At 36.5% G+C, this 16,219-nt stretch overlaps 1 protein-coding gene and 1 pseudogene across 1 annotated transcript; one reads left to right on the top strand and one right to left on the bottom strand.

The window, feature by feature from the left end:
* Positions 1-390: 390 nt before the first annotated feature.
* Positions 391-1,383, top strand: LOC106844044 (olfactory receptor 5T1-like). Its single transcript, XM_014861382.3, has one exon. It carries the CDS (start codon positions 391-393, stop codon positions 1,381-1,383), a length of 993 nt encoding a protein of 330 aa, XP_014716868.3.
* Positions 1,384-10,766: 9,383 nt separating this feature from the next.
* On the bottom strand, positions 10,767-11,736 carry LOC106844045 (olfactory receptor 10AG1-like; annotated as a pseudogene).
* Between the last annotated feature and the right edge of the window lie 4,483 nt (positions 11,737-16,219).

Genomic DNA, 16,219 nt, shown 5'->3' with positions numbered 1-16,219 from the left:
GTAGAGAACTTAGGATTAGTACTCATATGTGTAGTACTTTCTATAATAATAATTTTGGACTTGAAAATTTGTATACTCATTTTTCTTTATGAATTTTAAGATATGTAATATGAAGACAGGAGGGAGGAAATTAATCAGAAAATAAATTAAATTTTAAACCAAGTAAATTGTCTTTTTTTAACATGACAGATTTACAAAACAACTGAATGGAATAATTTCTTTACTTTATACAGTGTAACACACCCACTTGGGCCCAACTAATTCATCACTGCCTATTCCTTCACTGCCAAGGATTCCAATATGCCCTTCTCGGAAGGAAACATAAGGATATAATTGGGTGGGTTATATTTCCAAAAATATTTCATTTAGGACATACAAATAAAAATCGGAATGCCAGGGTTGCCATTATATGTAGATTTATACACGATCCAAGTGAAGAATGTGAGTGAAGTTACCGTGTTTGTGTTGTTGGGCTTCATAGGTGATTTTGAGGTACAACTCTTCCTATTTTTCCTATTTCTAGCAATCTATCTTTTCACTCTGATAGGAAATTTGGGACTGGTTGTATTGGTCATTGGGGATTCCCGACTCCACAACCCTATGTACTATTTTCTGAGTGTGTTATCATTCTTGGATGCCTGCTATTCTTCAGTTGTCACCCCGAAAATGTTGATCAATTTCCTGTCAGAGAATAAAACTATTTCATTTCTTGGATGTGCAGCACAGATGTTTTTCTATGTTACTTTTGGGACCACAGAATGCTGTCTCCTGGCTGCAATGGCATATGATCGCTATGTAGCAATCTACAACCCTCTGCTGTATTCAGTTAACATGTCACCCAGGGTCTATGGGCCACTCATGATTGTCTCCTATCTTTGTGGAATTTTGAACGCTTCAGTGCACACGGGGGCTGCATTTACCCTGTCTTTCTGCGCATCTAATGAAATTAGACATTTTTTTTGTGACATCCCTCCTGTCCTCGCCATTTCTTGTTCTGACACGACCAAAAACTATCACCTAGTCTTCTACTTTACGGGCATTATTGAGATAGTCACTATCCTGATTGTCCTGGTCTCCTATGGTTTCATTCTGTTGGCCATTCTGAGGATGCATTCTGCTGAAGGGAGACGAAAAGTCTTTTCTACATATGGCTCTCACCTAACAGGAGTGTCACTTTATTATGGAACGATCTTTTCCATGTATGTGAGACCAAGTTCCAGCTACTCTTTGGACCGGGACATGATAGCATCAGTTTTTTACAGCATTGCCATTCCCATGCTGAATCCCATCATCTACAGTTTAAGGAACAAAGATGTAAAAGAGGCAGTAAAAAGAGTGTTTGGAAAACACTGGTTTACCAATAAAATATACTCTTCACAGTAAACATTAAATTGATACCAATTAAGATTAATGTTCATTGTTCATTGTCTCCATATCAAAAAGTCATGATTACAGTGTTGGGTGTTTTTTTTAAGTTTTGTAGTTCATTTCTGTTTTTCTCAGACATTTTTAAATAAAGATCATAATCAACCCTATATCTATGCAGTCTTTACACATGCAGAAAACTGCCATTCATTTGCTTCTAAGTTTATATATACATATATATACATGTATATATATATGTGTCCCCCACATACACTCAAATGTATGTTCACACATATTTACCTATAGATGCTGATGCACGTTGTACTATTTTGCTGGGGCTGCCATAACAGAATACCAAAGATTAGATTGCTAAAAGAACAGAAATTTATTTTCTCACTCTTCTGGATGCTAGACTTTTAGATCAAGGTGTTCACTGGGTTGATTTCTTCCAAATCCTCTCTCTCTCTGCCTTTCACATGACCATCTTCTCCTTATGTCTTCACATGATCCTTTCTCTCTGAATGTTCATATCCTGATCTCCTCCTCTTTATAAGGTCAACAGTCATATTGGATTAAGGCCCACTGTAAATCACTAGTTTTAAGATAATTACCTCCTCAAAGACTCGGTCTCCAAGTACAGTTACATTCTGAGGTACTAGGGGTTAAGATTCCAACATACAAATACTGGTTTATTTACACACACACACAGGTGTATATGTACTTAACCTTTACATGAAATTATAGGTATTCTCTTTCATCTCCATGTAACTGAAATTGGACATGCTCCCATAGATGCAATCATATATAACTTTACATCTGCCTACCTTGAGCAAATACCTCCCATAGATGCAATCATATATAACTTTACATCTGCCTACCTTGAGCAAATACCACCTACGCGATACCAAAACCACAGTTCACATAATCCCAATCCACTTTCTATGGGGTCATTGGCATCTGATTCCAGTTCAAAGCACTGGGCTCCATCCTCAGATCTATGCATTGGCAGCAATCTAGCCCCAGCCTGTGGTTCAAGGACAACAGAGAATGTGTTTAAATTCCTGGTGTCCATTACCTTGTTGTTTGTGAGTGTGCATTTCTTCCCCTTTTATTATTTCATTATTTCATGCACAGCATGAACATTAGACCCATTCTTTATTTCCTCGTAGAATAAGAGACTAAGCATTAGCATTTAGCAAGATTATACTTATCAAGAAAACAAAAGACAAGCACATCAGAGAATAAGGTGCAACTGGCTGGCAGATTGACTTTCCCTACAGGACTGATCCTGACTCAACTTGGGTTCTGGTTTTTTTTTTTGACACCTACCCCTCTGTGATGCCTTTGAAGATGCCACCTACCCCTCGTAGTCCAGACCCAAGAAAAAGGTACAAAAGAGAGTCTTTGCTATGCACATGTTCAGCAGTGTTTCCAACAGACCCTATTTGCATTGCAAGAAGTGTCTTTTTAAAGTTTATTATAAGTGGTACTGTCCTTTTCTTCCTTACTTTCTTTCACCATCATTGTTATTATTGTTCTTATATTTTGTAAAAACCCATGTAGTATCAACAGAACAGTCTCCCAGAAAACAGAGTGCAACTTTAGTATACTTCCCTAAAATGGGATTATTAAGTTTAAATAACACCTCAGCATTACATATTCAAAGTATCTCTTACCACATTAAATTCCCCCCACAATATTTCTGCATTTCATTCCTCATGTTTGGAACTCTCTGCACACTGCTATTCCCATGATTGTTTCCTTTAAACGTCTCTTGTTAGTAAGGATCTCATTCACTAATTATAGCCTCATTGACTAATTATAATCGCAATTCATCCTCGTTGTATCTCCTCATATTCCATCTTCCTTAAATTTTCCCATTGTGCTTATCATTATTTTACATAGTATGCATTTAATTTATATTTAATTAGTTGTCTAATCTATTTTCCTTAATCTGGACCATGTCTGACACATATTACTGCTCAATAAATATTCCCTTAATGAGTGAATAATTTACATAGTGTACTGTCAAAAACAGTTTATTTAATTCACCTTAGAGATGTAGGTGAAACAGAGATAGCATTTTGCATTTAGATACTTGGGATGTTTTAGAATTCCTGGTTGATTTTCCTTTTTAAATTTTTCCTTATCTTTCCATTGGTCTATTTTGCTATTTTTTTCTAACTTTAGGATTTTTACGTGGATTTCCCAGTGACACCATGTCAGTGGCATCCCACACATTTTACTCTCTCACACATTCATTATCGATATTTCTCACTTTTTCCTTATTTCTCTATGGATTAGGAGTGGTTTAATTATTTTTCAATGGCTATATGGACTAATTTGAGAACTTTTTGTAAAAAAAATTATTTCAAAACAGAATGCAATTTATGTTATTTTCTGTATTTAGACCTTATCTTTTGCAAATATTGTCATTTTCCCCAAATGTTGCAACATATTCTTGAAAAGAAAGAGAATCCGTTTTTCTTATGATCAGCATTTAATACATACTTTTCTATAAAAACAATCTTCTTTCCTCGTAGTAATTCTGTTACATTGTCATTAATGTTTTGTTGACTAAAACTATATAATAGAGGTGTATTAGGTTTTCCTAATGTTAAAATACTCCCATGTCTGTCTTTGCATGTCCCACGTGAGAAATTTCCTGATTTAAGATATTTGTTGTGACAATATTTTTTGCATAAATAGCACTCAATGCCAAGTCTTCATTGTGAATTACAGTCTATCATTACAACATATCCATTTTTAATGTATTTTGATGCTATTTCCTACATTCTGTATTTCTTGATATTAACATTAGAGCCAATGCTTTCTTTTCATGAGTATTACGTAATTATGTCTTTGCTTGAGATTTTATTTTTACCTTTCTGAAACATTTCACAATATATTTGGATTTAAAAAACTGTACGGAATGTCTTCCTTTTTAAGGGATGTTAGGTGCATTTTTAATTATTGCTAAATATATATTTACTCTTAGCTTTGTCATAATGTGCATATTAAAATGTGTCATACACACACAGAGGCGTATATAAGCATGTATACACAGTCATACATACACATAAAAATACATTTAAAAATCACATTTCTATTATCCTCATTGTTCTTTTTTAGATACAGCCTCTTGGTTTCCCACTATCAGAAATATTGACATTAGTAATTAACAGTTAAATTTTGGTTTTGCTGCCTTTAATCTTATATTCATTTTCGTTGTTTTTTTTAGCTTTCTTGATTCCATTTTATCTGGGCACGAAGTATGGCTTTTGAAAGATATATGATCAACTTAGCTTCCTAGTCCTTAAAAGCAGCAGAGTTTTTTGATCTGGATTCTGTACAGGAAATACTGACTTTAATATATATAATTTAGTACTGATCATTCTTTGCTGACATAGAACATAATTTACTCTTTCAATAGGAAGTTTCAAATCTTTCAATTCAGAAAAAGTCTTAATCATAGCTTGTGATATTTCTGCTGTTGCTTTGGCTAAATTTTCTTGTTTGTAGGATCAATTCATATGCATGTTCTATTTTCTTTGTCTATATATTATTCCTCCTATCGTCTGTTTCTCTTACTGTTGTGTTTTTATGGGTTCTATCCACTTTGTGTTTGTTTGTTTGTTTCACATGATCTTATATTTTCCTTATCAAATGCAACTGATTTTTAGAGACATCTAAGTATTAAGATATAATTTTTGGTATGTTTAAAGCGTTGTTCATTTTCATCACTCCAAAATGAGAGCTTGCACTGGCTAGCAGTCATTCATTCTGCATTCTTATACACCCCCAAATGTAGGAACCACTAACACACTTTCTGTCTCTATATGTTTGCCTATTCTGGACATTTAACATAATCATATCATACATTGTGTGGTCTTTCACATCTAATTTACTTAACTTAGAAATATTTTTTTTTTTTAATAGCTTGGTCTTTTTTGTTTTTTTTTAAGATAGGCACCTGAGCTAACAATGTTGGCAATCTTTTTCTTTTCTGCTTTTTCTCCCCAAATCCCCACAGAGTATAGTTGTATATTTTATTTACTTGTGAGTCCTTCTAGTTGTGGCATGTGGCCTCAACATGACCTGATGAGCAGTGCCATGTCCACGCCCAGGACCCGAACCGGTGAAACCCTGGGCCTCTGAAGTAGAGTGCATGAACTTAACCACTCTGCCACAGGGTCAGCTCCAGAAATATGGTTTTGAGGTTCTTCCATGTTGTAATATCCATGGTTATGTGACTTCCTTTTATTGCCCAACAGTATTCCTTTGTGGGGTTATATCTTTTTTGTTTATCCATTCATCAGTTGATGGACACTTGGGTTGTTTTCACTCTTTGGCTGTTAATCATAACGCTTATGATCTTTTTTGTACAAGTGTTTAAGTGAACATATGCTTTCAATTATCTTGGGTGGGTACTGAGGAGACTGAGGAGTGGGCCCAGGCGTAGATGATTTCACTGCTGAATTCCACCATTTAAAGAACAATCACTACCAATCTTTCATTTCATAACTTCTTCTGGAAATAGCAGAAGTGGAAACACTTATCAACTCATTCTGTGATGCTGATGCCAAAACCAGACAAAGACACTTGTGTAGGGGAAAAAAATGGTAAATGACCTGTTAACTCTTATGAATACAGATGTAAAAATTCTCAACAAAACACTGGCAAATCAAAATTAGCCATGTTTCTTCTATTTTGTCATAAATTTTACTTTTATGTATTAAATTTACAATTCACCAGCATAGTTTTGCTTCAGTCACTTATTTTTTGAAGCAAATAAAATTACAAACTCAATCATTTTTATATTTACCTTCATTTTTACGTTTTTGATGTTTTTTATTTCTTTGTCTAGGCCCATGTTTTCTTCTGTTCTACTCCTTCTGCACAGAAAATTGCTGAAGCACGAGCTAGCTGGCTATATTATTTCATTTTGTGTGCCTGTGAGTGTTCACTTGCACGTCTGTGTTTGTGTGAGTTTGCGCATTTTTATTTTCCTTGCAAAGTCTTTACCTATATATTGGAAAGATATTTCAAAGATTTCAATGGGTATGAAATTCTGAAGTGACAGTTATTATTTTTCACTACTTTAAATACATCCCTCCATGATCTCCTGGTGTGTCTCATTTCTTCTGGTCTCTACAGTAATATTGATGTTATTCCTTCAGTATATGATACATATTTCTTCCTGAATTCCTTAATATGTTTCTACTTTGTTTTTTTTAAATCAATGATTCTGAAGAGTGTAGCACATTTTCTTTGTTGGTTGGTTTGCTTTTCGCTTTCATCTGTGATGGTTAATTTTTAAGTCAAATTGGGTGGGCTATAGAGTACTCAAATATTTGGTCCATCATTATTCTGAGTGTTCTTGTGATGGTGTTTTTGACGAGATTAAAATTTAAATTGGTATACTTTGTGTGAAATAGATTGTCCTCCACAATGTGAGTGACCCTTATCCAATAAACTGAAGGCCTGAATAAAACAAGGACCAGCCTCCCCTGTGCAAGAGAGAAATTTCCAGGGTACTGACTTCAGACATCATCTGTAACATCAGCTCTTCCTGGTTCTACAGAAGAGGTCTTTGGACTCCAACTGAAACATTGTCTCTCCTGGGTCTCTAGCCTTCAAGCTCATCCTATAAATTTTGGGTTTGTCATCCTCCATAATTCTGTAAGGAAATTCTTTATAATAAATCTCACTCCCTCTCTTTTTATATATATATATATATGTGTGTGTATAACTTATTGGTTCTGTTTCTCTGGAGAACGCTGCCTGATGAAAACTTTGGTATTGAGAATGGTTCTGGAGAATCAAAATTTTAAAGATGAATTTTCCTTATTGGTTCTGAAGTTTCTGGAATTAGCTATCTAAGCATTAGTGTCACTTAAAGACCTTAATGACTTTATTTCCAGCAGTAAAGAGAATACTGTGAGTCTGTGGTATGATCTGACAATAGAGATATTCAAAATATTACCATTGTATACTCCTAATAAAATGTTTATGAGAAGCAAGTGTCTGGATGATCAACTAAGTTATACTTTCAAACATTTTTATAAAACTAGCAAGTATAACAAGATTGGCTTGTTGTTCCTAATATCATTGGACAAAGAGGGGTAAGAAAAGCATAAGCTCAGAATTTCAAATTCCCAACATGAGAGCCACATAAATGACTTTAAAGTTTCTATGTCTGCCCCTATCTCCTGTAGGTACAGAGCTGAGATTGCTGGAAACACAACCCAGAATTATTAAGCCTTGCAGAGTGTCTACTGCTAAAGTGAGGGCATTAGTTGGGGGAAAAAATGAGATTCTGAAAATTGGAATATGAACTTGCAACAAGACCCTAATACAGCTGTTGATATTGATCTCTTAAATTTTGACGGTTCTATTTGGCCATTAGAAGTATCTTTACCATTCTCATCTGAGCAGATTAATCTTACATTGCCTAAGGAAAATGTTATAGCTTCTCCTGGGGCAGTTATCATGCAGTATAATGCTAATTCTCATCTGGACCCATCTCCAACATCCCTCCTTGCATCTAGATCTATAATTATACACAAGTCACAACAGGCCCCTAAAGGTGAGGTATGAAATGTGACCCAAGAGGAGGTACACTACATTCTAAAAGTACTTGAATTTTCTACTTTATACAGACAGAAATTTGGAGAATATGTGTAGATAAAGGGTGTGGGATAATGATGGAAGAAACATAACGTTGGATCAGGCCAAATTTATTAATATGGGTCTACTAAGCAGAGATTCTGCATTTCATTTGGCAGATTAGGGAGTTAGAAAGGACTCTAAGAGTTTGTTTGAATAGTTAGCTGAACCACTGAGCAAACGGTGGCCCATAGTGAGCAAGTTGGTAATACCAGTCTGACTTGATTTATTGAAAGGAAAGGGATTCAAAGTCTTAGAAGATTAGATGTTTAGAGTAGATCTGTCATTTAAGACCTACTCACCCACACTGAGAGGATCCAGAAGACATAACTTTTGCCAGCAATGTAAGAAATAAATTTGTCAGGGAAGATCCCGCATTCCAGAAGAACTCCCTCTTTTGTCTTCTCTATGGGCCAAAACTTACAATGAGAACTGTAGCCACTGGATAGGAAAATATAAATGCAATGGTAATAATTGATCCTGGGGTGTCAGGGGCCAACTGGTAGCATTCGATCACCAAAGGCAAGGTGGGCACAATTATGGTAACGGACAGCAGAATCAAAGCAGCAATCAGAATAGTCTAATGTTTTACACAGACCTCTAGTGTTGACTAGCTAATCATGGCTTTCCTAGAAGCGAAATAGATAGGAAGTCCATTAAATTCTTACTTGATCTGTATAAGCAAAAAGGATTCAGATCAAGTGAACCAAAGTCTAATTAAAATCATTAAGATAGTCACAGCCCCTCAGTCAATTCCCAGACTTGAGAGAGTTTACAGACCCAGAACTCCTTGAATGAAAGGGACTTGGGTCCCCTTAAGGAAGGACCCAGAACACTACCCAAAGTTTATGCTGTTAATCTTTCTCCCAGCCTTCCCTGAAGGGACTAATGGACTTATACCATGGTAACTGCACAGGAGAAAAGGAAATGATCATAGTTTTCCCAGACTACTGGACGATGTGAACTGACACTAATTCCATGAGACACAAAATGTCACTGTGGCCCTCTAGTCAGAGTAGAGCCTTATTGAGGTCAAATGCTCAATAAAGTTTTAGCTTAGGTCCATCTCATAGTGAGCCCCATGTGTCCCCAAACCCATCCTGTGGTTAGTCTTCTAGTTCCAGAATGCATAATTTGAATAGATATACTTAGCAGTTGGCAGAATCCCTAGATTGGTTCCCTGACCTGTGGAGTTGGGGCTATTATGGTGAGAAAGTATAAATAGAAGCCATTAGAACTTACTTTACTTAGAAAAATAGCAAATCAAAAGCAGTACCTCATTCCTGGAGAGCTTACAGAGATTAGTGCCACCAAAAAGGACTTAACAGATACAGAGGTGATGATTCCAACCATGTTAACATTCAACTCTTCTATTTGACTTGTGCAGAAGATGGATGTTAAAGAATGACAGTGGATTATTGTAAGCTTAACCTAGGGGTGACTTCAATTGCACCTGATGTTCCAGGTGTGGTTTCACTGCTTGAGCAAACTAACACATGCCCTGGTACCTGTTATGCAGCTACTGATCTGTATCTCCAAACTTGCCCATAAGGCTCACAAGAAGCAGTTTGCTTTCAGCTGGTAAGGCCAGGAATACACCTTCACTCTCTCCCCTTGGGGGTGTATAACTCTCTAACTGTGTGTCATAATTTAGTTTGCAGAGTTCTTGATCCTTTCCTTTCCACAAAAGATTAATACTTGTCCATAACATAGATGACATTATGCTGATTGGACATAGTGAGAAAGAGATAGCAACAACTCTAGTTGTTGGTATGATATTTCTCCACCATAGGGTGGAAAATAAATCCAACTAAATTCCAAGGGCCTTCTATCTCAGTGAAATTTCCAGAGGTCCATTGATGTGGGATATGTTGAGATATATCTTCTAAAGTGAAGTGAAAATAAGCTTCTGCATCTAGTATCTACTAGAAAAAAGAAAGAGGCACAATACCTAGTGGGCCTGTTTAGATTTTGGAGGCAACATATTCCTTATTTAGGTGTGTTACTCTGGTCTCTTTGCCAAGTGATCCAAAGCTTCTAGTTTTGAGTGGGGTCCAGAACAAGAGAAGACTCTTCAACAGCTCCAGGCAACTGTATAAGCTATCCTGTCACGTGAGCCATTTGTTCCAGTACATCCAATGATACCTGAGGTATCAGTGGCAGATAGGGATGCTGTTTAGAGCATTTGACAGGTCTCTATAAGTAAATATCTATGGCCCTGTCATTCTCTGTGAATAAATAGTCTTTTACTTGAGAGCAAGCTCTTGGCCTGCCACTGGGCCTTAGTAGAATTCTTGACCAAGGGCCAACAAGTTAACACATGACCTAAGATACCTATTATGTTCTGGGTGGTATAAAAATCTTAAAAGGTTTGCTTTCAGGACGCATATATATTTTAAGGACCTTTTGTTTCTTTTAACAGAGTATGTGAAGATAATATCTAGAAAGCCATCATCAAAAGAATAAAAAATATGATTTCAATTATAAAAACATACTATATATTGCATCATCTCTATTTATTAGTCTACAGTGAAGAGGAAACTTATCTTTAAAAGTAAAACTGCTAAGTAAATGAACACAATTGTTTCTGAGAACTCAGAAAATAAAGGCCTACTAAACGAAATTACATCACTAACTTATTTAAAAATTTAGGACCATAGTGAAAAGTAGATTTCAGTTAAATCTGCATGCAAGTTAAATATATAAAACAGTAACTTATTAGTTCAAATGTCTCACAATGCTGAAAATCTGAGAAGAAATTTTCTCAATGCCTCTTTGACATCTTTGTTCCACAGAGCGTATATCATAGGATTGAACATAGGGATCAAAACAGCATGGAAAAGAGAAAGCAGTCTGTCTGTTTCTTCACAGTGATTGGATTTAGGTTTTAAATAGGTGATAGTGCCTGACCCACAGAATAATGAGGTGGGAAGAGCAGGTTGAAAATGTTTTGGTCTGTCCTGTGCTTGATGGCAATTTCAAGTTAGTAGAGATAATTCTACTATAGCACCCAAGTATCAACATAAAAGGAATGGAGACAAGCAGTACAGCAAATATGTAGGTCACCAGCTCATTCACAAAGATGTCTCCACAAACCAGCTTCAGTAATGGTGGGATGTCACAGAAGAAGTGGTTGATTTGATTGGAACTACAAAAGGCTAGAGAGAAAATCTGGCATGTTGTCCCTACCTGCACTGGAATTCCACTGACCCAGGAGGCACCCACCAGCTAGACACAGACCTTGTAGTTCATGACTAGAGGATAGTCCAAAGGGTTAGAAATGGCCACATAGTGGTCATAGGCCATCATGGCCAAAAGGAAACACATGGTGATTCCCAGCACAAGGAAGGAGAACATTTGCGTAGCACAGGCAAAAATAGAAATAGCTCCTTTCTGGTTACAAAAGTCCATGAGCATTCTGGGAATTGTGACAGATAGAAAACAGATTTCTAGGAAAGAAAAATTGCTAAGGAAAAAATACATGGGGGTCTGAAGACTAGACTCTACTCTTGTTGCTAGAATTATGATGCCATTTCCCAATAGGATAATCATATAGATGACTAAGAACATCCCAAAAAGAAACCAGTTGAATTTGAGAATATCAGAAAAGCCCAAGAGAACAAATTTCATCATTATAGTGAAGTTGGTTTCTGTAATTGTCAAATTACTTTCTCTCTGTGGACTCACATTTTTTCGCTGCATTTTCCACTTTTATAATTGGATTGGGACATGGGCTTTGGCCTTTATAATTTCTTAATTGCTTTCTGACACTTTCAGGGAGATGAGATGAAATGAGAGAAATTTGAGGGTTTACTCTCATCTCCCAGCTGATAACATCAGAAACAAAAATGCTTTCCTTGCCATAAGGCTGGCGTTCTAGTTTTTATTTGTCCCCTCTTGTGTGATGGGTAAGGAACATACATTTGTAAGTAGTAACATTCACAGTTTGAGAAGGGAGAACACAGATGAGCTATTCCAGTCAAAACCCCAACTCAATTATCAATTGACCAACTTCCATGAATTTTTTTCCCTATCAATCTAGTCAATAATATAATGTCTGGCCTATAAGACCTAACACAGTGCTCAGCTGAATATTTGCATGCATATCTTTTCTAGCCTTGGCATTACATCCCATAATTCATTTTATAAAGAATATAGCACAAGGCTCTCCCCTAATATTTTACTCTGTATATGATTCTGAATTAAATTAAAACATGAAATTATTAGAATTGGTTATTTTCTATGAAGTGAGAGAGGTTAATTAAAAATACAATGAGAAAATAAAAGACAAATCATTAATTTTCAGGGTAGTGAGGTTCCAGTAATTCTCATTCTAATTCCTTGTATTAAAAGGTATTTTATTGCTTAAAAACCACAACTTCTGGCATTTAGCTATTTTAATCCTAATAATATTTAGGCATTGTAGGGGAGGAAGACAATTCATCTACCCTCTTGGTCCTTCTGGCTGGTTCAAGAATTAAATTGACATGAGACAGAATAACAGAAGAAAATAAAACAAAGCTTTATAACATGTATACATGGCAGAAACCCAGGAAAACTGAGAAACTTGCCAGAATGGCCAAGATCCTCACCATAAATACTATCTTCAGCTAAAGACAAAGGAGCATGTTGGAGGTGTAGGGAATCAGTTACAGGAGATTATCAGAAAAAGCACAGTTAACAAGAGTAAGGTTATTGATGTGGATTAAGGCTGCCCCAGCTAGAGAAGCCCAAGGTGACCTGGCCTACATGCCAAACTATATGACCCAGTGGACTTTTTTTATGATATGAATTAGGACCGCCCCAGGGAGCGAAGCCCAGGGCATCCTCACCTACATGCCGATCTATATGGCCAGATTTGTATCTAAAGTTATATGACCGCACAATAACCAGAGCCCATCTGCACTGAAATCATTTAATGACTTTTTACATCATCTTTTCTTTTTTTCCAGTAAAAATAAGTCACGTACCCATGCCTTATAAAATTAGCCCTAACCCTCAACTCGGGGGAGCAGCAGGAGCTCTGACTGCCCGTGGGTCCTGTCCCCACGCACCAGCTCTGACTGCCCATGGGTCCTGTCCCCATGCGGCAGCAGCAGGAGCTCTGACTGCTCGTGGGTCCTGTCCCCACGCACCAGCTCTGACTGCCCATGGGTCCTGTCCCCATGCGGCAGCAGCAGGAGCTCTGACTGCCCGTAGGTCTTGTCCCCACACACCAGCTCTGCCTGCCCATGGGTCCTGTCCCCATGCCAGCAGGGGCAGCAGCAGGAGCTCTGACTGCCTGTGGGTCTTGTCCCCACACACCAGCTCTGACTGCCCATGGGTCCTGTCCCCATGCTATTCCACACTATTCTCTAAATAAAACAGCACTACTGCCAGATCTTGAGAGTCTAAGAAATCTTTCTTTCGACTCCTCGGCTCACCTGGGCTCACCGACCCCGCATCAGTTATCATGCAGATTTAAGACCTTGACCTCCTCATTGATGATAGTTTCTAGAGATAAGGTCACCCCCTTCTTCCCAGCACAGAGAAACAGACACCTTTACAAATGGAGATTTCCCTTAAAAATGTAAATATCTCTTACAAAGGGTAACTTCTACTTGGTTCTAAAAGTTTCTCCCATGTGTCTGCAGTTTTTGAAAAATAAACAGCCCAAAATAATCTTCATACAAGGAGACATATCCTGAGCGGGCAAATTCTGCTCCCCTACAGGCATATTGCTTTATTTTGAGCACAAACTAAATGTTTCTAGGGAAAAGTAAAATCAGCATTAAAAAACTTTAGCAAATATAGTCGGATTTTGTGTCCAAATCCTGCCATGTTTATAAGCTGATTTGATTGGACAGTATAAACAATAACAGCATATGAGCCAAAAAGTTGCACCACATATTTTTTCCAGGAAATTACAATTTGGATGATATTAATGCTTCATTTTTCCCCAATAAAACGAGAGTCCCTAATAAAAGGATAGTCCTTCTCATAGAAATTCTTTTATTTATAAAGGCAACATTTACTTTATTATCAATGTAGCAAAACATGTTTAATTAATTTGAATGTAATATATCATTTGTTGATTATATTTTATTAATATGTTAGCTCCTAAAATGAATAATTTTTGCACTATTATAATTGTTAACAATAGACCTTAGGAATGTATATATTTTAAATACTTCAAACATATTATTTAATTTAATTTTTTAATTCAGAAAGTCAGAAATATACAGATGCTGTCTTAAATAATGAATGCATTTTCAACCAACATATACTTAAGATTCCAATTTATATTATTTATTGAATCTTCATCCTGAAATTTCAAAAATCATCTTGAATTGAAACAGAATATCAACATATCAATAGTTCATATTGACAAATAAAAATGGCAAGCAATAGGATATATAGGAGTATATGAGGAAGCCATGTGGTATAAACCTAATTCGGCCTTTTTTTTTTTTCCTCCAAAAGGGCCTGACTGGCTATTGAGCACGCATTGCATATCTGCTTAGACATTTCCTATGGCCAGAACAAAGGCCCTTGAGATAAAGATGCAACTTCCCCCCAACATTAGCATTTTTCCTTAGGCTAGGAACTGATTGCTGCACTCACCTCCCAGCTCACCTGTGACCACCCAGCTGGAGACAACAGACTGCCACCCTGCTGTGTTCACCGAGACAGAAGACCTACCTGCTATTTCCATCAATCGCTGTGCCAACAGAGTAGTCTCGCGACTGTTGTAAAAGGGACATTCCAATCATATGTGAAACATCCTCTTTGAGGGTATATAACGACCCTGTATACCACCCCCCACCTCTTTGGAGTGCTCTGTTCCTTTGTGGAAAGACTCTCCCGGGTTATAATCCTCAGATTTAAGCTCAGAATAAACTCACCCAAATTTTCATTTATAGATTGGATATGGATTATTTTCATCGACAATATTTAACTTTTTCAATTTTGCTCAAGTCGCTTCTTTCTCGATGATGTTTTATATTTTCAAATATTAAATGATTTAGAATCTACACCATTTTTAAAAAATTACTTAATTTGCTTTTTTTTGTGAAGAAGACTGGCCCTGAGCTAACACCTGTTGTCAATCTTCCTCTTTTTGCTTGAGGAAGATTGTCCCTGGGCTAACATCTTTACCAATCCTCCTCCACTTTGTATGTGGCACACTGCCACAGCATGGCTTTATGAGTGAGGTGTAGGTCCATGCCAAGCATCCCAAACCAGGATCGGTGGGCTTCCAAAGTGGAGCATGTGAACCCAAACAATAAGCCACTGCACTGGCCACTAATTTGCTTTTTAAAGAGCAAGTGTCCTTTACAGAGGAAATAGTAACTTCTTCCCTGTGGGAATAGCTCCTTTCCCTCTTTACATCTAAATTGCTGGTTAAGTACTCCTGTTTGCAATTAATTTGGTGTGTTTTTCCAAAAACATTTTTACATGGTAGACCAGAGTTTCCTTTATTATCTTCATGGAATATAATTTCACACACTCTTCATTTCCCAGATCTAGTCAGATTGCATGGATGTCTTAGAAGAAGAAACAGTCTTAATGATCTGATATTACCTCAAGAAAATGTTCTAATTCCTTATTTATTGATTTTTATGTGTCTTATTTTATTTTCCATAATTCCTCTGAATAGACTTTTTCAGCAAATCATGCATTTTTAACATCATCTGGACATGTTCTACTTATTTTCTCATCTTTAAGAAATACTAATTTGCTTTGTAGAAATATACATTTGTGGGTGTGGGGTAAATTTTATGAAGACAAGGGCAATTCTGTATTATAGAAACTAAGATAACTTTATTCAAATTATCATTTTCTCTAAGACACTATGGGAGCCCTTGCATGGACAAACTTAGCTCATTAGTGAACGCTACAAATAAGGATTAAGAATAAGTATTATCTATATATTTTTTAAAAAAATTAAAAATCCCTCTTTCTTATTGCAACATTTAATGATTTAATATTTCTCAATTTTAACCCTCTTCCATGTACTTTATGGGGAAGACTATTAAAGCAGGAACTTAATATTTCCAGCCCCAAATTACTGCAATACTGTTGATTAAGTTTTGCTTCCATATCAATTTGCTGTTTCTGTAACAGAGTAATTTTCCGTGTTGGAGACTCTGCTTATCTTAACTCTGAGGAGAATATTTCTTCCAACTTTGGTCCCCAGCATTTT

The sequence above is a fragment of the Equus asinus genome, chromosome 17 (genome assembly GCF_041296235.1).
Source record: "Equus asinus isolate D_3611 breed Donkey chromosome 17, EquAss-T2T_v2, whole genome shotgun sequence".
NCBI lineage: Eukaryota > Metazoa > Chordata > Mammalia > Perissodactyla > Equidae > Equus > Equus asinus.
The sequence above is the reverse complement of the archived record's forward strand: the minus strand, read 5'-3'. Positions and strand labels throughout refer to the sequence as shown.